General features: G+C 39.0%; 2 protein-coding genes and 1 long non-coding RNA gene across 6 annotated transcripts in view; 1 reads left to right on the top strand and 2 right to left on the bottom strand.

Moving 5' to 3' along the window:
- Window positions 1–221: 221 nt before the first annotated feature.
- anapc4 (anaphase promoting complex subunit 4) lies at window positions 222–8,172 on the bottom strand. The gene is made up of 28 exons (XM_023266881.3): window positions 7,908–8,172; window positions 6,555–6,670; window positions 6,368–6,473; window positions 6,141–6,273; window positions 5,976–6,050; window positions 5,860–5,886; window positions 5,706–5,750; window positions 5,501–5,585; window positions 4,790–4,897; window positions 4,241–4,411; window positions 4,098–4,162; window positions 3,879–3,921; window positions 3,672–3,748; window positions 3,484–3,584; window positions 3,349–3,400; window positions 3,204–3,259; window positions 3,016–3,062; window positions 2,881–2,937; window positions 2,732–2,788; window positions 2,545–2,638; window positions 2,278–2,375; window positions 2,092–2,153; window positions 1,964–2,002; window positions 1,776–1,877; window positions 1,610–1,687; window positions 1,332–1,499; window positions 836–959; window positions 222–582 (listed from the first exon to the last, which is right to left on the bottom strand). Exons 2-28 carry the CDS (start codon window positions 6,660–6,662, stop codon window positions 343–345), a joined length of 2,418 nt encoding a protein of 805 aa, XP_023122649.2. The 5' UTR covers window positions 6,663–6,670; window positions 7,908–8,172; the 3' UTR covers window positions 222–342.
- A 1,813-nt stretch (window positions 8,173–9,985) lies between these two features.
- The window catches only part of palld (palladin, cytoskeletal associated protein), a 71,221-nt gene continuing 57,799 nt past the window's right edge, over window positions 9,986–23,407 (top strand). For all 4 annotated transcript variants that reach the window (XM_023266763.3, XM_035946627.2, XM_035946619.2 and 1 more), the window contains exons 1-2: window positions 9,986–10,126; window positions 12,140–13,078. In XM_023266763.3, coding sequence (XP_023122531.2) covers window positions 12,141–13,078 — 938 coding nt within the window. In that variant the 5' untranslated portion in view covers window positions 9,986–10,126; window position 12,140. The remainder of the gene's footprint in view (window positions 10,127–12,139; window positions 13,079–23,407) is intronic.
- The window catches only part of LOC118470066 (uncharacterized), a 59,289-nt gene continuing 48,955 nt past the window's right edge, over window positions 13,074–23,407 (bottom strand). Inside the window, exon 6 of the long non-coding RNA XR_008604478.1 lies at window positions 13,074–22,349. This is a non-coding gene — a long non-coding RNA (uncharacterized LOC118470066). The remainder of the gene's footprint in view (window positions 22,350–23,407) is intronic.

Here is a 23,407-nt window from a genome sequence, read left to right as displayed (position 1 = left end):
CCCACAAACATCATGACTCACACTGCACAATTTTACAAAATCTGTCAAAAATAATCACAATAGTATTTTTTGTGTGTGTGTGTGTTTTGTTCAGTTCTAATATGTTGTGATAATTTCAATAATACTTCGTTTAGTTGTAGCCCGAATGAATAGCACTGTCTCACCTCTACAGGAAATTAAATGTTAATGCCTTCAAGATAAAGGACGGAATTACAAAATCATCAACTTAAACAAATATCTTTATTCCACTACACAGTTTGTTTCAAAATGATGTACAAAAACAGTTGTAACAAACAAAAGATGGAGCTGAGTCCTTTATTTATGCAGCTTGTTGTCTCAGTCTCAGGAGAGTTCCACAGCTTCTTCTGACTCCAGATGCTCCGTAGGTTTGAGAAATTCATCTCTTCCTTGCTCTTCAGCTTCACCTTCAACCCCCAAACTTCCCTCTCCCTGCCCTTGGCTCGTCATGGTAGCGTCCAACCCGTCCTGGTCAGCGCTGGCGTTCTGTGAGTCAGCTCCCTCGTCATCCTCATCTTCCACATCCATCTCAAAAACACGTAAGTGCCTCAGATTGGCACTTAGCTGCCAGGAGAGGAAAAGCTAAATGTTTGGCTGTAGTTCAGAACATTCGTTCACTAGCAGAAGATTGAAAATAGATCATGTGACCTTATTGATCACTAAAACAAATATAGCAGCAGCGCAGTGCAATTCATTCACACGTAATATCCCAAACAAATCTCAACGGGATCTCTCCTGGTTAAATAAAGGTTAAATTAAAAAAAAAATAAAAAAAATAAAATCCCCATCCAATACATATAATGTAAAGGTAACATACCACACAAGCCACTTTGCGTATTCCATTGACAGCTACAAACTGAGCCTTCATGTTTTCCAGTTCACGCCACTGATTCCCCAAAACCAGATCTTGGCACGGGATGGCACTGGTCTGCTGGTCCAACCTGATGATACAGATAACATATGCACGATGTTAAACTCATGGCTTGCCTGCACTTTCATTACATAATGTCATACAACATTCATAATGTACTCTATTTTCAATTATGTTTTAGATTCTCTCAATACTACTGAGTTACATAAAGGCGATATATGCAGAATTCCTGCACTGAGCAAAGCGAATGTAAGAGACACTGTATGTTATTTATTTATATCTCTAATCAGGAGTTTATTATAATAAACCATAAAATAAGAAAACACGTTGAAAATCCTCTTTTATCTGGTGGTAAAACAAGCTGAATGTTTGTCTTTTAGAACTTAACAAGGGAATTTAAGTTATTGAAGTAAGATAATCCAAACGATGTATAAATAGACACCTCAGGTTTGGCTGCCAGTTGAATTCAGTTTCACAGTTTAGGCTGGAAGCGAGAGGGAGCTGAGCCAGGACACGCCAACTGTTCTGTTCTTCTGATCCTTGCATGACCACAGTTAGCATTTCATCGTCATAGAAACGAGCATCCAGGCAGCTGTACACATAATGAGACCTGGAAACAGAATTCACGGTGAATCACGGTTCAGACAACACCTTCACCACCTGAGGCATTTCTCTGCATTTATGTGTGTCTGTTCAAAGAAAGAAATAAGCGGGACTCACTGGGCTGCAGCTCCGTTGTCATCGGCGTTGTCAAGATGGTGGCTGAGGTCGATGGACGTCATACTGTTTGGGATGTGCCTGCAAAAATAAAAAATAAAATGGTCATAAACAAATAAAACAAACAAAAACTCACACAAACAGAACACCTACAATCCCAGAAATGTACCTGTTTGGGTCTGTTCCTTTCCGTAGTATGTAGAGTTTGGAGGGTGAAATCTCTGGCATGCAGAACACGACATAATGCAGTTTGGCTTTTCTGTCGTTCCACCTGTAGGATGACCAAGAAATATCATTAACAAAAATCCCCATCTTGCCGTGACAGATAGAAAACTTTAATATTTATGTCTTACGTACAAGGATGGAAGTTCAAAAAGTCGTGGAGTATTTTCTGAGCTAGAGAAGAACAAACATTAAACTTTAACCACATTCGTTATGTTAAATTTGAAGCATTTGTAAAACTTGGCAAACACATTATATTATACCTCTCTGGAACGGTGTACAGGGGCAAAAAGACGGCCTGTTTTACTGATTTCCCAATTACTTCCTGCACACAAAGAAACAAAATAATTAACAAAGAGGAGATGTGACTCTGAACGGCCCTGACATTTAAAACTAAATTCTCAAGTATGCAGGTTCAAAAAAGAAAATCTACTGCAGAATAAACTCACTGCAGGATTCTGTAGACAATGCTCGATCACGTTCTCCATCATCCTCTTGACAAAGTGCAAAGACTTTTGTGGATATGAAGGAAACAGCAAAGGGCTCTCTAAATAAACCAATTACATATTTAATCAGTTAATGCAGTGGGATTTTGATTTCAACCAACATTCAGACTAAACAAACCATTTAACCTCCTTCCAAAACACACAACTGAGATTTTAAAAGAATATTAAAAACTTTTTTTCTGCATTCCTAAAGTCAAGAACATAGTTCACCTTTCAGATGTGTGCTCTCCTGTAAAAACCTCAGCCACTGGTTTCCCTTTGTGTTGGGCGGAGACACGAGGTCCTCGTCCTCGTCCTTCAGGTACTAAAAATGTCCACGTGAAAGAAGAATCAGCGTGTTATTATGCAGCATTTCCATTCAAAAACACTTGAAGCTGTTCAGTGCAAAACCACCTACCTGACCAACTCGTTCTACGTTGAAGTACTTCCCTTTACGATCGAAAAGCTCCTCGTTCTGGTAAACCACACAGCAATGGAAGTGAATTTGTGAAACTCTATATAAATGTTGATAAGTTCCTTAGATTGTCAGAGATTGTCAGATCTCACCTCACTAAAATGCTCAGACAAGAAGTCGGCAACAAAAGCAATGTCCTTCTGAGTCATCTAAGGGAACAAACATGTTAAAAGTATGAATTCATTTCAGAAATACTAAAAATCACAAATCTCTGTAATAAAACTCACCTTGTTTAGTTCTGGTGGTACATGCTCCTCGCACATTCTTAGCATAGCTGTGGGGAAACAAAACAATGTGAAAACAGTAATTATAACTTTCTGCTTAGCATCTTATAAACTTTTGCATGTCACATTACATATAAGTATACAAATGACAAATATCTTTATAAGAATCAACACATAATTTTCATTCTTACCTACATAAAGCCATCGAAAAAAGGCTTTAAAGTTTTTCATACTCTTGTCAATCACCCTAAAAGACAACACAAAAGTAGTAAAATTGAGAAAACCAGGAGCACAAAGTTTCCAAAGAATTATTGACATTTATGGTCACAAACTTACTGCAGAAGTTCATTGGCTTTGAGAGAAAAGGAACCCACAGCTGTGATAGCTCCTGAAAACACAAAGTGCACATGTGGTTGTTACTGGAAAAAAAAGAAGCTTGATTTCAGTCATTTTATGTGTTTGAAGTTGTACCTTCTATCGCAGCTGAATCCAAACCAAGAGGTTCAAACTTTTGCTTCCACAGAGACATTCCTTTTACCTCGCTGAGGTGATATAGCAGAGCCTCAGAGCCACTATAGTGAGCAGCAGAGAGGGATGTATTGTAAATCAAAACAGTCAGGCAGCAGACAGCATTGATAAGAAGTAAAAGACAAAACTACCTCTGCAGGTGGCTGATCACCAGCTTCTGGATGCTGGAGTAAGAAGATTCAATGGACTGGCCGAGCTTCTTCAGGCCCTGTGATGGAAATGTAAATAAATAGGGAGTGATTTTCAGCTGTACCATGAAATACATCAGGACTACAACATCACAATTTGTCTAAAAAGAAAAGTCTTGAGAAGCAAACTGCAGATGAACTTCTCCTGACCTTGACAGTCAGCTGATTCATGAGAAGAGCCTGTAGTTCAGGGCTGAAAACAAAGAGCCAATGGAAAGAAAATTATAAACGTTGCATGATACTGACAGCAAACCACAAAAGCTGGTTACCCAGCTCAAGATAAGTTGCTGCCATCTACAGGTCACCCCGGACATTGCAACATGATAATGCACAAAACGAAACTGTAGAAATGCTGTCATCCCTTCCCACCTCGATTGTCCCCACAGCAGAAGCTCCAGAAACTCATCCTGAACTTGGGTGCTTGTGTTCTTTTCCTGTTGAGTCAGGAAGCAAAACATCAGTTGGCACTCTCCTGTTTTAACCAGTGAAGTCAACAAATCACAACTACAAACCTGAACAAACTTAGTGAGCCGAAGATCCATCTGCATGAGGATGTCCTCCCATGCTTCACACATACAGGTGAGTGACAGGTGCAGGTACTGCAGCAGGGTGGAGATGTGGGTGAACTTGCGAGCCATCCTGGTGACCTCAGGCAGACAGTCTGACAACAAGCCCGTGTCCAGCTGGAAGACAACAGTTAAAATAAACAGAAAAAAGCAGGTTAGGAGCAGAGAGAAGGTCAGACAGTGGAAAAGTAGGCCATGTCAGGCATCGCTTCACATTTTCACATCTTCTGGCAAGGTCTTACAAATGTTCCCTTATTCTCATCTTGTCAGCAAAGATGACTGAACCTTTGTTGTCTGGGACAAACAATATCATCTTTTAAATTTCTTCTTCTACTCTGACAGTCATTTATGTGTCTTGAATTACTTTATCTTGTTTCTATCTTCATTTTGGGCTCTTATTGCTTTTATAATGTTATTATTGTAAAGCGCTGGTAACTTTGTTTTTGAAAGGTGCAATATCAATAAAGTTTATCATAAAGTTCATTCTTATCTCACCTGAATGTAGCAGATCTCTGGGTTGTTGTCAGCAGACCGGACCTCGGTGATGACCGACAGAGACTTGAGATCACTGGACAGACTGAGGCTGCGACACGTTCCTGAAACCTGCAGTGTTTTACAATTCAAGCAAGAAAAGTTGCATTGCTAGTCATATTTAAGATCTTTTAATTGTTGACATTTTTATTGTACCGGTACACTTGTTCTGTATTTACTTGAAAAACATGTAAAAACGTGAACATTTTTCTTGCACAGAGGAAAGAGATTTAAGTCAGCTCTAAAAGAAAATTGCCACTGCCAATACAATAGGAATTGAGAATAAAAATAGCAATTTAATTTTCTGACTTTTGCTTGCTTAAGCATAATAGACATTTGTTGTAAATGCATAGATTGCTATCGAATAAGGTAAAATCAACTCATTGCCTTTACTGTACGTGGCCCAATCATACTTAGTGCCATGTGTGGTCATCCTTCAAAGGCCCATTATGAGCCAGGAAAAAGCCTTGAGATGATTTTTATCTAACGTATAACATTTACAAAGTACTGTGTAATCAAATTCATGTTGAGCTCTACTGTTTAATATGACATATTTCGCTACTTTGAATAGAATCATGTTGCTGGATATACTGTAAATAAACCACTGACTCTTAATAATAGATCAGTTCACTTATGAAGGTCTTTCAGAAGATGGAAAAGACAAAACAGTCTTACCCCTCCTAGAGTGGCAATCTTGTACATCCCATAGGCATAAAGCTCCACAAAGCCAGCATCTCCTCCAAGAACAAGTATGTTGAGTCTGCATGGAAAAAAAACAAGCAGTGGTGAAATATTTTCCAGTGCAACTTAAAGAGTGTGTAATCCATTATAAAGAGTTGTTGTTTTTCTGTGTTTCCTAAACAGGAAGCCCCAAATTTACCTGACTTCTCCTAGGAGATTGAGTATCTCATCAGACTTTTCCTCACTGTGAACCCAGACAGATAAATACATTTAGCTGCTACAAGAAACCACCAAAGCATACATTAAATAAGTGGTGCAGGACTAATTAATTAGTTGGTAAACTGCTGTCTGACCTGAAGATCTTTGAAGTTGTGCTGTAGCTGGAAAATAAAAGATTGGACAAACGTTACTCAGTCAACCAAAGGAGCTGTCTTCATATTATGTGATGTACAATTAATCAATTTGTTACCTCTTGGGAAGTGTTGGTAATTTGGGGAGGAAGAGTTTGGATTCATCCTCTGAGTTGTAAAATGAGCTGAGGGCACTATAACACATCAAAAACAATCATTCACATTATTCTTGCCAATTAGACTCCTTCTCTCCCATTAGTTTGATTCCTGAGCTTTATGCATACCTGCTCTCCTCCATCACCTCCATCCAGTGCATGCAGGTTACAGGACTCTGCATTGGAAACACATGAAGGATCTCTGCCTTCTCAACACCACACAGGACCACCTGCTTGGTGTCTCCAAGGCTGAAGGCCAATACTGGGGATTATGGAGACAATTTAAGTGTAACACACTCATGATTCCATCAAGCAGAAGAATAAAAAGTGTAGTGATGTTCACAGTCATTCCTTACTTTTGCCATCTGGTCTCCAGGCAAGGGCAGTGATCTCCTTCCCAGTATACTCACTGGGTGGTAAGCTCCAAACACGCTGGAAACTAGCCAAGCGATGCAGAAGCAACTATGGACATAGGTGATAAAATTACAAAAAACATAAAAGATACAGAGTCATGTTCTTTCAGTAGGAGTGTCCTAAACTTACCTCTCCTGTTGTGTTGGCCAGAGCAATCAGATCCCTCTTGGGAGACCAAGCCATACACAGTACAGGGTTGGGAAGTTGCTTCTCTCCCACTTGCCGGAAGGCAGGCATGTTGTTGGCTGAAAAATATGAAAATTGGGCAAATAAACCTTAGATTAAACAGTTTAATTTTTGACTGAAAAAAATATTTTAATTGTACTGAACTATGTTGATCTGTGTTTCTGTGCTCAAAAGTCTTGTTTTGTCCACAACCCAAAGATATTCAATTCATAGAGGAAACCTGAAAACACTCACACTTAAGAAGCAGAAATCAGAGAATGCACATTTTATTTTTTTAAACAAATTATTCAAGCCAATTAATCGATTATTAAAATAGTTAACCATTAATTTATTAGTTGACAGCTAATCCATTATTCGATTAATTGTTGCAGCTCTGAGACGAAGACTGATGACTATCGGGAGCACATTCTTTGGTGAGATGAGACCGAGACAGATTTCTTTGGCTCAGATGGGCTGCAGCATGATTGAGCTTGTTCAGGGCTACCACAGCGAAGGCATAGCCCTGACAGTAAGGCACAGATGTGACAGTGTGATGATACAGGGCTACAGGAATGTAAAAGGTGGTGGGGAAATCACATTTACAGATGATTTGCTGACAAGATTACTCCCAGTCTGCAAAACACTGGAAAAAATGAATATTCCAGCATGAAAAGATCCAAAGCACGTTACCAAGATCACAAAAGAGTTTCTAAAAGAGAAAAAGGTGAAAATTAGGACCTGGCAAAATATATTGCCTGATTTTAATCTAAACTTTGGGGCATTTTACAGACACACACAGAGCAACACAACCCTTCCAGCAAACAGCAACTAAAAAAAACTGTCTCTAAACAATGGCAGAATTAGTTCAAGACTGATATCCTCCATGTAGAGGAGGGTTGAGACTTGTCATCATAAATAAAGATGGGCATACAAAGAAATCTCCACTATTTAGTTAATAATTTTACATAAGGGCAACTTACTGTTCAACATAAAAGAATTGACGTTGTTGTAAGGTGATACAGTTCTGCATTATCGCTTCTACTGTAATTATACAATGACCTCGTAGATAACAGGTAGTCATGCAGTCTGTTAAAGAAGCCTAAACTAAATGTAAATATCACGGGGTTGCTAAGAACAAATCACAGACGATAATAGACTACTATCATTAAAGTTTGCTGCCATTCTGATGAAACCTCAAGCTCCCAGTTAAGTTAGCTACACCATTACGCAGAAATATAGAAAGCTACAGACGGGAACCTTAGCCATGACCTAAAGCTAAACTAACAGTAAGCGCTTATAAAGTGGACTCTTACTCACCGGTCAGGTTTGACAGATGAGCAGCTTCTGTTTGGTGAGAAGATCCGATGCTAGCAGGTTTGTTAGCTAGCAGACGAAGCAAACGCAAAGACAAAAGCCATGGATATTATTTACGTGGGGGAGATTAAAAGCGGTGGAATAATAACTGCTACACACCGCAGCAGCCTCGACTCTGCGCTGCTAAACTCTTATTTTAAGTTTTCTTCACGGTATTTTCACAACTACGCGGACACCGCCATGTTTTCCCTTTGACCAATCAGAGTGGAGCAACGGGTGGTGCGAAGGGACAAATTTGCGCAATTCGGGGAAAAACGCGATTCGTAAATGGATGACAAAAAGTAGGTACGGTGTAAAAAGTCAACAATAATAAGCTAAGTTTTACCCGCTCTCCTGTTGTAAAATTACTACTAGGTTCAAGTCCCATTTAAAACGCACTTTTACTAGCTTGCTGTTCCATTTGATACAAATGAAGCTTAATAAAAATATTACAATATTGGTCATCATGCAGTGGTTTGAATCAGTTATTTTGCAATAATTGTATTGCTTTATGTTTTTCATTGACTTGTTTTCATTTGTTTTAATAATTTATATTTTTAATATGTTGTGCATCACCTTGGTCAATGCACCTTCTGAATTAGTGTGTTGACCTCAGAGACAAATGTCTTATTTGTGCACCACATTGATGTCATATCAGCTATTTACAAAGACACTACTGCTAACGTAAAACAGTTTCCAAAAATACAATTAATTACTGTAAACAGCATACAATGTTATACAATAGAGGCAACACACAGTATAGTACCTACCTTTAAAGATGATTTAATGTAGATTTATTGGGATTTTTGTGGTACTTAACTGTAAAAAAATATAATGTTGGACCCATTATGTAGAAATCTTAGGTCCCTAATAGATGTATTGCTCTTCATAAGAATGAAAAACGATACTTCAGCCTGGCCATGCTAGCAAAAATACTGTATGCATAATCTATGGAAGGACTTGTGTTGTGGTGCGCACATATGATATAAAGGAATGTTGGAAATGTTCCAGCACTATTCTTACATGCACCACAAACAGATACAAGTCTGTATGTTATATGCACTTATTTATAAATGATGCCTTACAGTTATTGCTAATTGAGGAACAGTGACAAGAAGTAGAATTTAAGATGGTACATGAGTTGGTGTGTGTTCAGTAGATAGTTATTACAGTGGAAATTCCTTCTGGACTTATCGCTGGCACTTAACTGTAATCAGTAGATTGATGAAGAACCAGAATAGCTCCGAGAGCACAAAATGTGATAGTGGCCCAGAAATAGACCAAGTGAGACTACATGAGCCTCAACTGTCTGTGTCTTTCTAACCCAGTGTTTCGGCCTAATCTGAACCATCTCTCTGTGGTGCACCTCATGGAAAATAATGAACGTTGGAGTTGTTTGTTGGGCAAAAGTCTGGAAAGCGTCTGTGTCAGACCTCTGTGCAGCCTTGACCTTGACCAAATTGGTGCTGAAACTTGAACTCAACACCAGTTCTTGCCGAATCCTCCCAGCACCACTTTTAGAGAGCTTTAGGTAAAACAGATGTGGGTGGTCTGGGGTCACGGGGTTAACTCAGCTGGACGCAGTGGGAACACTAACAAGCTGTCATCATTTCACTCATATAGACGTCCTAATTAAACAAATCATGACCTGCACAATAAGTGACTTACAGTACTCAGCAGGATGTCTACTGTAAGTCGTTATAATATGGATTTGTGGTTGTAAATGCAGATTAAGATTCCCTTAATGTTACACAAACATCACTTACACAGGGTTATAAGAGCATATTGTGCATGTGCGGTTTAGTTATTCCAACAGCCTGTGTTTACTGTGTTTAATTAACAAATACCAGCTCAGTATAAAAAATGTCACCGCCGCCTTCTGTTCCCCAGGACTACCTCAACACTCTCTCTTCTTGCCAGTATTCTGGCGGTGAAACCTGAGCCCGGGGCCAAATATAGCCCCACACAGTGAGCAGTCAGGGGCCGGGACAGATGGGACAGCAGGCCACTGCAGAGGCAGTACGCAATTGGACCCTGAACCTGAGAGATCCTGCCGCCCGTCTGACCAATAAGGCTGCTCTTCTAGAAAGAGAAGCTTCTTTTTGACTCATTCTCACTTAAACGACACAAACCTGGAACCACGAAACCAGGAGAGAGCATTCGGACAAACAGCACATTTGAAGGTAGGGTTTGCTCTGTTTTCAGTGAGCTGTATCTTGCTGGTTTTGTTCATAATTGTTTATGATTGTGTGACCTAAATCACTTAATGTAACAGTAACAGTAGCAGTACAGGTGTTTCAAACAGAATATATTTGTATTTACAGTATCTGTGGGCAAATTCAAGCATCCTTTTTTTCATGACTTGGAAGGATATTTTTATTCCTTCTCATTGTAAAGAATTTCTTTGCATTAATATGACAATTATGTGAATATATAAGCTTCTCCATGCACATGAATGAACACAGTAGGACACCATGAAATCTAGAAAAGAAAGAAAAAGAGCAGTGGAAACTGTAATATCGCTGGCAGTTGTCAACATTTTGTCAATCAGTCTCAAATTTTCCACATTCATATTTAATCAGCTCTGTGCTGTTGCTATTGTTCCCTTCAGACAGCAGAGCGTTTAAGGAACATCGTCTGAGTTTATTCCTTTGCTTTGACCATCAGTGTATTTTTGTGCAGCTCCAGTTGTACCTGTGTGTGTTTAAAGGTAGCGACCTCTCTCCTGTGCTCGTGGAGGGTGGGGTTCCTGTGAAACATAGCCCAGGGGATTAAAAATAACAACAGCTGGTCTTCAGGACGCCATGAGGCGCTGAGTGCCACACTGCATCATGTGTGTGTCTACATCAACAGTTTCACAACATAATATACACAAAGGGTCGATTTCTTAAGAGGTCAGAGCTGAAGAAACTTCAATGTTTTCAATTATATTTGAATGTGACCTGTATTAGGTTCACATCAAGCAGCGAGATTCCTATTGTGTGTACAGTAAAGTCAAATGTAAGGATGCATGAGATGGCATAAAGTTAAACATAGCGACTTCTGAGTGCATCCTGATTTTGGACTATGGTTTAGCAAGAGTTCATATTGTTTGTTTCATCACTTGTTCACAAAATGGCACAGCCTTTGCTGATGAAATGTTGTTATTTAGGGGCAACCTGGTAGCTCTCCTGATACACATGCACTTTGTATTTGCTGCATGTCTTCTTCTTTGCCTCTCTTAATTTGTCCCTATTATAAAGGCAAAATAACTATAATTAATGATATAAACTTACGAAACATTTCAGATTTAAAGGTGACTGCATACTTTGTCAAAATTACTTAGAAAAAATATTATGTACATTGTTGTCAGTGGCCTTTTTGAATAACATCCCTTGGTGGATGCAACTGTTGCTCTGTTCTCTCTCTCTCTCTCTCTGGCTGTTAACCCCTAATATTTTACATTTTTACTATCAAAATATGAATTATGAGCTGATACAACCACTGAATCTATGTGGCATCTAATGTTATTCGATGCATATATATTCCATTATATTTATCATATTTAATTGTCACCTGATGCCTGAATTTAGTGTTTTTTTTCACATAAATGAAGACATTTCTACAATAAATGTAGATGTAGAAAAGGCACAAGTTGGTGACTAATACTTTCACAGAATCAGTGTTTGATGCTTACAGATGAATTCAAATTAAACCTACTACCGTGAACTTTGGATATTGATCATAATGGCATTTATTTAACCTCTTTGTAGATAAAAACTTACCCAACTTACTCAAAAAAGGAACAATTAGAAATGAATATAGTTGTTAATTCAAGCTCTAATTATTGCACAACCTTAATCCAGTTCATATGGATGAAAACACACGTGAGGAAAGTAAAACAAAGAACAGACTGATGGGGCAAAATGTCCTGACAGAAACAAAGCAGTAAGAAATGCCAGTCATGTCCACTGTGACCTCAGTGCTAATACCCACCAACTGTGTCCAGACAACACAGGCCTGAGTCATCCTGACAGCTATGGCTGTGAGAGCAACTGACACAGTCCTGGAAAGTCTATATTTTAAGTCTGACTTCTCTTCTGCCTGTTTGTCATTTTCCTTTTTACCGATGGGTCTCATGTGCAGTATAAACTTTACTCTCTGCAGAGTCACTGTGTGTAAATGTCTGGTTGATGATGGCTTCTTGTTTATTTCAGGATGCAGGACGGGAGTTGGAATCAGCCACTCCCCATCTCTCTGCTGCTGAAAGATCCGGCAGCAGGCGGGACGTTGGAGGGTGATGGAGGAGTGTTTTCTGAGGCCTCCTCTGATGGAGAACTCTACCTGGACTCAGTGCCAGAGCTGGATTCTGGAGATGGAGACTTTGCGGACCTTACCGCCTTCTTGAGTGCAGAAGAGATTAACCTTAGCCTGGACCTGGCCCGGGAGGCCTTTGGTGACAAATGTGAATCTGAAGATCCAGGCCGCTCTAATCCTTCACAACCGGAGCAGGCTCTCCAACCCGTCCTCTCCCTTCCTGTGACTACTGAAAACCTCAACACCAGCCCGAACCTGCACCACCAGACCAAAGCCTCTTGCCCAGATGACAGTGCAGCAGTTAAAGTGTCCAGTGAGGCTCCGTCCTCTGAGAAGGTCGTCCGTCACAAACCCTTACAGCCGATTTATAAGCTGGACAAACCCAGGCTGGTGCACGAAGGCCTGGAGCTGAATGATCGGGCAGCTTCAGCCACAGAGTTCTGCAGTCGAGCCGCCACCTTCATCGAGGAGCTGTCATCCATCTTCAAAGGTGCAGCTCATCTGGAGCAGCAGGTGGAGGAGGACTCTTCATCTCCTGATAGCGGCTATCTGTCTCCCAGAAGCCAGCGGCCGGTCCCTCAGGGCTCGGCTTCTGCTCCCTCTCTACCTCCAGGCCAACAGGAGGAGGCTCAGTTCATCCAGCAGGAGATGATTCCTCAGCCTGGAGGTCCGGCGGGAGTCGCAGCCTCAGCCAGGTACCAACAGTCTGGAGCTCCAACAGCAGCAGGACCTCTGTCGCCTCCTTGCTTCCTCCAGAAGCTGAAGAGTCAGGAGGTGGCAGAGGGAAGCCCCATCCGACTGGAATGTAGAGTCAGAGGAAACCCACAGCCCCTAGTCAGGTAGGTTTTCATCCCATTAATATGGCTTTACTGTGTGGGTTGGATTTGATGCTTACCTGCAGCTACATATAATAAAAATAAAGTGACACTTAATGATGCTATGTTTAATGGATAATGGATTTAAAATTTACTACTGTGGAGAGATTTCAAATTGACTCAATATTGGGAATCTTCCAGTTTGATATTCTTATTCTTCTTCCTTTTATTTTATATATTTAGTTGTATTCCTACTTGTTATCATGGCCACAAAAAGGTAGCAAAAAAGAATAAAAAAATGCAATCATCGGTCATTTTGTTTTGTTTTGTATTTAATCGATTTAAATAATCACTTGTTCCGTTAATTTTTCTTTCATTTGATTCTTTCATTTAGCTTTTTAAAAATGATCTACTTTATGTTACTAGGTCGCTCATCGGTTTACCCATAAACTGATTCATTACTGATTATTTATGTTGCATGTGGTTATCAAGCATCAGTTTTTATTTACTAGCACAAATCTGCCTGCGCTTTTCCCATTTACTAAATAATGATTTAAAATTTTCTCACAAGGGTTGCCTCTTTGCAAGTTTATGGTGAACACAGTTTAATTTCACCAAGATGGTTTTTAAAAAAAAGCAAAGTGCAGTAAAACGTGGAAATCTCAACAAACCCTGTTGAATGATGGTTTTCATAGCTTTAATTGATTTGTTAGCTTTGCTGGTTTGCTGAAGGTGACTGCTGTATTGTGAAGTAGATGTTTTGTCCTGAAGCTAACATGCTCAACTGTATAAACGCCTTGATTTTTGGGGTGATATGGTGCAGTATGCTAAGGAGTTCTGACATCCATCCTGGTAAAGAAAAACATTCAGTAATGAAGAAGGCTGTATAAGAAAGCTGGCTCTGACTGGGGCTGTACAAATAATCAAAATATTATCAATACTGCAGTATGGCGCAGTGCAATACTCACAGAGAAGCAGGAGCTTATCATTATAATTGAAACATTGCAGTGCTACAGAGAGTTCACAGCCTAGAAATTATATTCTCCAGACATAACTGAACATGCTGCACAATTCACATCACATTTTGATATTTTTTTCAGTGGAAAAGAATTGAAATTAATGTGCAATTCTATAAAATTGTGACTAATGTTGGACTCACAACACCTGTTAAAATAATCGCAATATTCTTATTATTATTTTGCTTATCATTCACATTTGTTCTGACCTTTATAAACCAAGTGAAATTAGAATTGCTTCACCTCAATTAAGAAAAAATATCTAAATCCTTAGCAGATGGTTTTAGTTTTATTTCTCCAGTTTTGAGATATCTGTCTCTGCAAAGGGGCTACAACTAACTAATATTTTCATTGGCAATTATTTTTCTCAATTACTTGATTGGTTGTTTTGCATATTAGAAGGTGATCGGTGTTTCTCAGAGCCCAAGATGTCATCCTCAAACATCTTGTTCTGTCAGCAACCCAAAGATAAAAAGTCCCTCTAAGAAAAGTGATTTTCATCTCAAGACGTAGAATAAATCTGAATCCAGAAATCTCTGACCTCCACTATATGAGCAGACCTCTGTACCTCAGTGTGAGTGATGTTGACCAGACCAACAGTCAGGATCCGGCCTCGCTCAGTTGGACTTTTCAGATAAGGTGAGAGAAGAGGGAGGAGGCCTGGAGGCGAGAATTACAAATGTGTTGACAAGCAGAGCCCCTGGTTCTGAGCTGAGGGGGACGTCTGCTCTGTGTAAGCACATTTATCCAGAGTTACCTGTGCCAGGGACGCCGTCTCATTTATTCCTGGATCAACTGTTATTCCTGTAGGCCTGCACTGCCTGCCCCTGGTTATTTACACCAGTTCATCAGCAAACTAAAAATACACTCCTCTCTTGTTTCTAGATATGTCAACCTCACAGCCTAGTCAACATGCTCGCTGTTTACTACAGGGACATACCTCAACTAATTAACGTTTCAATTTAATTGGTCTTTTCCGGATGAATTTCTGTGATCCAGGACGACACACTCCATAATAGTCTAATTTACAACACTGATTCCTATTTTAACTAATAAATCCTAAAATTACATCTGGAGGCTTTTTTTTACATCCAGGATATATTTTATTTACTTATTGCAGCACTTCATTTAATTGTTAGAAGTCAATTTACGATTAGAGGTTGCAGTTTTATATGAAACTGGAAAATTTGTGCATCATTTTGAACACATTTCACTAAATTTCTTGTCTTAATAACAAGAACATAGGCTTGCGGGAAGACACAGACTGTGTTGGAAATTTTTAGCACTTCTTTTTCTACGTTCTGGTGAATTTTTCTGCAGCAATTTGTATCTTCTCTGCATGCATCTCTATTGTGTCCAAAAGGAATATGCTTCCTTCATATATTTGTTGGGGGCGACAAATGCACTTGTTCTGAATACCGAGGAGATTATATCTCTTGCGTTTCCTCTTGAAATTGCCCTTTATGCATGTTTTGTCTCTTCTGACACACTGCAACCATATTTTGTATTTAAATAATGTGGGTTTAACCAGTTTTGTTTGCAATGATAGACCCTCCAAAGCAAGGTTTTGTTTCAGGGAGTTTCCACATATTTAGGTGTTTGTGCAGTCAGGAGACATAAAGCCAGCAGCCCAGGAAGTGTATCTCCCCAGTAGGCTATGAGGGGCCTCTGCTGCGGCTGTATAAATAGTCTTCAGGCCAATAGGAGCCAGGCACGGGAATGCAGGCAATGCAATGACAAGGCGTTTTCAGTCACCAGGCTCCACATCTCCCCACACCTTCTTGGGGAATATGAAGGTAGCGTGTGGCGTGTTGGACTGCAGGGAAACAGGAGAGGCCAGACACTGTGACAGTACTGACGTTATATAACACAGAAAATGAACAGAAAGCTGAGGAATGGGAAGTGAGAAAAGTGTTTTGACTTTTCCTCCTACAAAGGTTGTGATATCGATGCATTAGAAAGTGAATTAAGTTGCTGTTATATAATGAGACTGAAAGATCTGGAGCTGAGTGCAGATTTTGGCAGCAGCTTTTGTTGATTGATTGTCTTTTTTACACTTTGACAGATAAGTACTCAGTATTGTCTGTGCACATTGGGACTTTCCAGTGTTGCCTACTGATTGTGGACACTAGATGGCAGCAAATTGTTTACTATCCAAAGCAGAATTGTGCTCCTTCTGGAAGCATCTTCTATCAGTGAAAGTCAAAAAGTCAGAATTCCAAAGCCAAAGTTTTCTCTGCTGCAGCTCTAGTTGTATGTGATTAATGTACAGAACATTAAGCTCATAAGAACTCCTCACTTGATTTTGTATTGGAGGACCTTTCTTACAGCCTTTCTTTGAGAGTTTGTACGCAGTTAGTAGTAATAAGTGTGCAAGCAAACACTTACGCATTAAAGAATTGATTAAAAAAATGGTGCTTTTTTTTATGTGGGGAGACACATTATCATTAACCATTAAGAAGCGCTACTGCAACACTTAGCTACAGAATGATACATACTTCTGCAACAACAGGCCGGTGTGCCACAACTGCATCTTTCCTGTATTTGTATGTAAAAAGTGTCTCAAGTCAATATAGCGCCAAAGAGTCTGCAGGGAATAAACAGAAAACTAGCCCTGATACCAAAACCCAAATCCAAATCCAAGAAACCAAACTCACTTTTAATATTACTGATGTCCTTGCTCTTCCTAAACATATTCCATTTACATGATATAATACTCCCCACAGGATTGAATAATTTAACTAAAAAACATCCACACAAGCAGAATATCAAAAAGGAAAACAGTCATTACTGTCACACTATTAAACCAACTAATTTCGCAAACTGCTTGCAACCCTGTTTTATATTATTTGCATCTTTTGATTCGCATTGAGTTGTTTTTTGTTTGTTACGTTTGTCATTCATGATTTTGGTTTCACATTTGGATATTTTGTTCTTCATCTCCAGTAAAAAGTAATGGTTTTATTTGATTAACAGGAGACACATTATGAGCAAAACTAGCAGTCAACGCCAGGGCTGAGCATAAATTCAGACTTCTGGATCTTCGTATGTCCAAAACTAAAGGAATTCATTCTGTCAGATTGCAAGAAGGGACTTTTAATGTCATTATTCTTCTTCAGAACTTGTCTTTGTGTAGCGTAGAGTAGTTTTACAGTGTTTGAGGTGTTGAGCTGTAGGTCAGCTGGTGTGCTCGGAGGAGGAGTGGGTGTAGATACATATGAGTAGTTTATAGATCTATAGATCTAAATCATTTTAAGGCATGAAGGGACTATTTTATTGTGCTGAGATGAGTTTTTACAGGTTTAATCAACAGCTTTAAATGCCTTCTTTCCACTTAGTGTTCATTTCCTATGAGCAGCACCTTTGATGCAGTCGGCAGTCCAATGTGCAGGTGATGCGCCTCCTCGTTCTTTCAGTATCAGTGGTTGGTGCTGAGCTGATGATGCCAGCGTTTTCCACAGCCAGTGAAAGAGGAATTCCTGGTGGCTGGATGCTGGGCGCGGCCCTCCGTGGTCAACCACAATTTGTCTCGGCCAGAGAGTCTTACGGTGCTGAGCGCCTGGTATTCTTCAGAGTGCTCTCATGCTCTTCACACACAATGCTTTATGTAACGCTCTGTTTATAATGATGCATCTCTGGTATTGGGATGCATGGGAGTTATATCCTCGTGGAAACCTGAGCATTTTTTCAGTCTGAGGTCATTTGGCCTGTTTTCGCTTCTTCAACAAGCGAGCTTTGGGTTAAGATTAGCTCTTGGCATGAGGAGAAAGGGAATGTGCTCAGTCAGGGCATGTGTGTGAGTTTGTGCTGTTAAAGAGAGCATTTCTAAACAAAATTGATCGTGTGAGGTCTCATTGTGCAGAACTCCAAACAGGTGCCTGATATCCCACTATTTCATTAAACTGCAAAGCCGACAGAGAAAACCCGTCTCCAATTGTGGCATGCCATTCAAAGGCATTTTGTCTGATGCTCTTCCATGTCATTAAGCTAACTGCATGCTGTGCAAACAAGGAATTTCAAAACTTGACTTGGTTTTGAATGGACAGAGAGATGGGCAGTTACAGTAGAGAGCAGCCGCGGTTTCTTGGTTTTAACCAAATACGCAAAACCACAGGGGAAACTTTTTGGACGTTGAGAGGCCGCCGAGGAATTCTGCTAAAACATCTATGTGAGGCGGCGTCTCCAACATCAGGAGGAGACGACATTCCATAGATTGACGATGGAATTTGTTGTCAAATATTCAGTTTGATCCTTGTTCAAACTTAAGCATACTTCGCCTCTGTGAGCTAAAACCGATCAGCCAGATACACAGACATGAAAGGGCACACAAGCATCTACTACATATTACTTTTGTTTGCAAATTATCATCTTTGTACTGAATAAATTGCTCTATTTATCCTTTTTTGCAACTAATCTGAAAGGTCCGACCCTCTAACAGATATGATTTAGGTCTAGAACCCCTAAAACTTGATCATATTGTGGAACAATTCCTTTCACAAAGCTGCAGCCGTTCACTGTCTAATCATAATGTTTGAGGCCTTGAGATATACTTTCCTCTTTCTACTGTAACTTACACATTCAAAACCACTCACAGCAGTAGTTTATGCTGTAATTCTTCTCTATATATATGTTGTATTTGCTGTTTGGTTGGAGAAAAATACTTCCTGGCCTGTGCACAGCTTCCTACTGGACACTTTCTCTGTCTCAAAGTTAGATATTAAGAATTTTTTTCTGCTAAAACAATCCCCACCTGCTTTTAAAGGATGTAGATTATTTCAGGTGTACATGCTCAAACAAAAAAACGATTCTCAAGAACAATGATGGTACGGGAATCCCCACCCTACAAGTTGGCAAGGTCTGTTGTTTTAGGTTTATGATTCTTCGGAAGTTTGAATCCGTGTTTTTGAGACTGCCATCGGTACACAAAAGTTTCAAGGTGGTTTTGACTGTTAATTTTACTCATGATGTATCCTTCAGCATGAAACAAAACACCATATGAAAATGTTAACGAAGGAAAAGGGGATCTTAATGTGTAATTTGTAATTGCAAATACACAAAATGGTAAATCAAAGCCCTTATTGAGCACCCAAACTGACCAAAACAAGACTGAACTATTAAACAAAAATGCAAAAAGGGTTGCAGACATCACTTGTGGTTGTAAAATCAGTTTGTCTTTATTATATGACATGATAGTTTGATATGATTGTCTCTCTTTTATGTTTTTCACTTAATCTAAAATATTCAACCTATGTGAAGTGTCACAAAAACATGAAATGGGACAGTGACTATGATGTAAATGGAACAAACATATAAAAGTCATTTTGGTTTCTTGTTTGGCTGCTGTTTAATTTGTGTTTTGGGTTCACGGCTTGTTAAAACTGAAGAAAGATCATGTCATGTTAATGGAACATATTAAGGAAGAACATCAGTATTGTTAAAAGTCAGTATGGTTTCTCATTTGGCTTCTGATTTGATTTGGTTTTCGGTTTCCCTGCTCATTTCCTGCAGACTTTTTGGCGCTACATTGACTTCAGACACTTTCAAACGCAGATATAAGAACAATACACTCCTGACATACCAGCCTGTTGTTGCAGAAGCTGTTACATTACTGCAGCTAACACTTACAGTAGCCCTTCCTCCTAGGGTTTGTGAAACAGACTCGGTATGAGGTCATAGCAGGTGACCCACTGCTGACTCATGACGCAGCCCGACTGTAATGCTGACTGTTTGGCCTGTTTCTGGAAGGCCGTAATTTTAAATTCTCCCTCATGGGCTCATTTGATCTCAGCGGAAGGAGGGGAAAAGGGAAAAGCGCTGGTATTTTTATACCTGCCTTTCCTAAAAAAATTTTTTGCAAGCATGATGTCATTTCATATTTAAGCCCCAGTAATGAGAGAGCCTGGAGAGACTGTGGGTGCTGCACTGAGGCCGTAACATTACACTATATGGGGGCTATTTGTCAGGAACTTAACATTCCAGGAACATGAAAACATTTAAGAAGGTGTGACTTTAACTACAGAAACTGTACGGAGGTTTTGCATGCTGGTGTGAGGTAGTCAGCTTGACGTATTATTTAGTTCTCACCTTGCTGATAACCGAACCGTGTTCATAACTCAGTTGCAAAGATGTTTTCGAAGGCGTGAGTATATTTGAGCTTGTTCACTGTAGGCTGCCACAGACTTTTGTGAGGGAACCATAAATAGGCAAACTTTCATGTAATCTATATCACCGCTCAGCAGACCCTGCACACCTTTTCTGCCACTTTCAGACCTGGCCTGCTGCAGATTCTGTACATGTAGACTGTGAGCTATCAGCAGTAAAACAGTCAGATGGACGTCTGTCAGTGGTATTCTGCACTGGTACGTTAACAGCGGTTGTGACGGATGGAGCTGCCCTGTCTGAGCCTCAGCCGTGGCCTCGGCCCTCCTCTGGCCTGGAGACAGAGTGTGAAGTTTCACCCGACGAGGTGAGACTTTTCCTGCTCACCTTCCAGCCTCAGCGTTTCAGAGGGTTCTGACCTCGACTGCTAATGACTTACAGACCCAAAGTTCACATTAATCCTCTTCTCCACCATGGACACATACAAAGACAAGGCAGCTCCATATAGCTTTGACTATGACGTGTTCTTTCATTTTTCTGGGTTTACCTACACCTAAAACACATGATAAACTTATAATGCAAAACAAGAACATTTAAACATTTTCTCATGCCATTTCTATTTAACTTCAAACAACAAACACACTAATGCATTAAAAAACCACATTAACAGTGAACTGCTCCTCTCATCTAACAGACAACAATCCATATCCACTATCCTAAGTGACTCTGATACATCTTTACACCTTTATAAAGTCTACATGGTTTAGAACAAACATTTATTCTTATTCTTCAGCAAGATTCTCAGTCAAATTCAGCTCTTTTACATAATCCATAAATGGTCCTAAAACTATCTAAATTGTTTCTCTTCAAAGTTATTTGTTCTCGTGAAAGGTTTGACATCATCTGTTACTGAGTTTTTGTAATTTAGAAAACTAAGGTTCATCAATATTTGTTCTTTTTTAATTGTAATTATGTGCTTTCTGATCTAGACTTAGTAGAAATAACTTGAAATTCTTTTCAAAGTAATCTTCTCAAATGTGACTCTTGCCAAAATGCTTTAATCTTTCTGCTCAGCCAAACACACTGAAATCATGTTCCTTTAACCTCTGTGTGTGTGTGTGTGTGTGTGTGTGTGTGTGTGTGTGTGTGTGTGTGTGTGTGTGTGTGTGTGTGTGTGTGTGTGTGTGTGTGTGTGTGTGTGTGAGTTTTCATTGTGCTGATTTAGCTTTGCAGGAATTACATATGTTTGCGTCAAACAGTTATAGTGTGTGTTGGATAATACAACTTTTAACTGGATTGATGAATCGGTATCTGTGTAAAAGTTGCCTGATGTATGCCAGTTTTATTTATATTTCTTACAGAACATAATGGTGGAAAAAAAGATATCAGTAATTTAGAAAGCGCTTTATCCCACAGTTTATCCAAAAGAGTGGTAATACTCTCAGCACTGCCTGCAGCACATGCAGCAGAGTACTGAGCTGAGCAGATGATGGTGCGGAGTAAAGTGGTGTCATAGTTTGTTAAAATGCATTGCTTGAAAGTTAAAAAATGGCTCCATTACTTTCTCTTTTCAATGCAACTCTAACATACTGCATGTATATATCTACATATACTATACGCATATGAGGAATATTGACCAGTACATTCACTCTTTAGGAACTGGCGCTCAAATAGCCACCATCAGTCAGGCTCTACTTTTAATCCAGAGGTTTAATAATCTTAGACACAGCCAAGAGGATTCTGGGCTCTTTGAAATCACATTTTCTGCTTAATCAGTGTGTCGTGTAATACCATGAGAAAGGAGGCTTTTTTCCCCAAATACCCTAACATATATTTTTTACTGTGTCTTTGGACAACGACAAGAAGGAATGCTTTTTTCTCAAATATATGGTCAATAAATTACTGCTAAACTAAACCATCATCTGACAAAGGGTTAAATAAGACATGAGAAAAGAGGGAGAGGGGATTTGTAGGGAGTTATATAAGTGGATCAGTGACAGTTGAAGAAGTGGAATACCAGATTTAATATGAAGCATGTCTGTTGTGGACAAAGGCAGCAGTCATGCACGGCAGGAGGATGGTAATCCAAGACAAGTTCAACAGGATGATGGGCAGAGGACACTCCATAAATCCTAACTCTGTCCTCCTCTTCTGGTGTTAGCAGGTCCATTTGACATCATCTGTAAACATACACACACTTACCACCACCATTAACCAAATCTATCAAGTCGACCACGGTCAGCAAGACCTGAATGCTCACTGGAAATCAGTCAGATCACAACCGCTCAGATTACTTAAACCTCAGCGCTAATGCCTCTTGCTTTCAAGTACACTGTGGAAAAAATAAGTGAAAATCTGGCAGCAGGTACCAGAAAAACAAAGTCAAAACTGATTTTTCATCTTCTTCGTTGATTTTTTCTTTTGACCTTTTTAATAATTGCATTCTTTTAATACAATCAACATGTAAATTCATATTTGACATAACATAATTTTCTTTCAAATAACAGCAAATAACTGTGAATTTTTATTTTTGGCTGATATTAATACTGCTAAACTCATTTATTGTCACACCTTGTATAAGAATGAATTACTATTTATAAAAATACAGATCTTTGATGATAATATTATTTACATTTTTGGCCTTATTTTTAAACAGTCAACATGTAGACTGATACTTTTTTTTTGGATGATTTTAATTGCTAACATCTGTAATTTAACAAAACAGGAAATTAAAAAAAAAAGTGAAGAAATTATTTACCATTTTTCAATACGTAATAAACTGAATTTTTCTTTAAAATAACAGAAAATATCTGCAAAAATGATGATTTTCTTGTCTTAATTTCACAGTCGAAGGGTGAACATATCATTTAGAAAAATACAGATTTTTGATGTGGAGATTATTTACAATTTTGACTTAAAAAACATTTACATATAAATTAATACTTTTTTCTGTGATTTCACTAATTATTTTAAATTTAACAAAAGTGAGAACATCTGTAAAATAGCATTAGGAAATGATCAACCATTTTTCTTGTTCATATACATGATTTTTCTGTTAATTGAAATACAGTTAAAAAAATTTAAAAAGTGTAATTTTGAATAAAATGTTATAAAACAATTAATTATCACTCATGAAAATAGAGATTATTTATAGTTTTTGCCTTCTTATATTATAGTTAACATATAAATAATACTTTTTGTGAGATTTTACTCGGTATTATCTGTACTTTAGAAACGT

Source organism: Amphiprion ocellaris, chromosome 2 (assembly GCF_022539595.1).
Source record: "Amphiprion ocellaris isolate individual 3 ecotype Okinawa chromosome 2, ASM2253959v1, whole genome shotgun sequence".
Lineage (NCBI taxonomy): Eukaryota > Metazoa > Chordata > Actinopteri > Pomacentridae > Amphiprion > Amphiprion ocellaris.
Note: the sequence above shows the minus strand (reverse complement) of the source record. Positions and strands in the feature narration are given on the sequence as shown.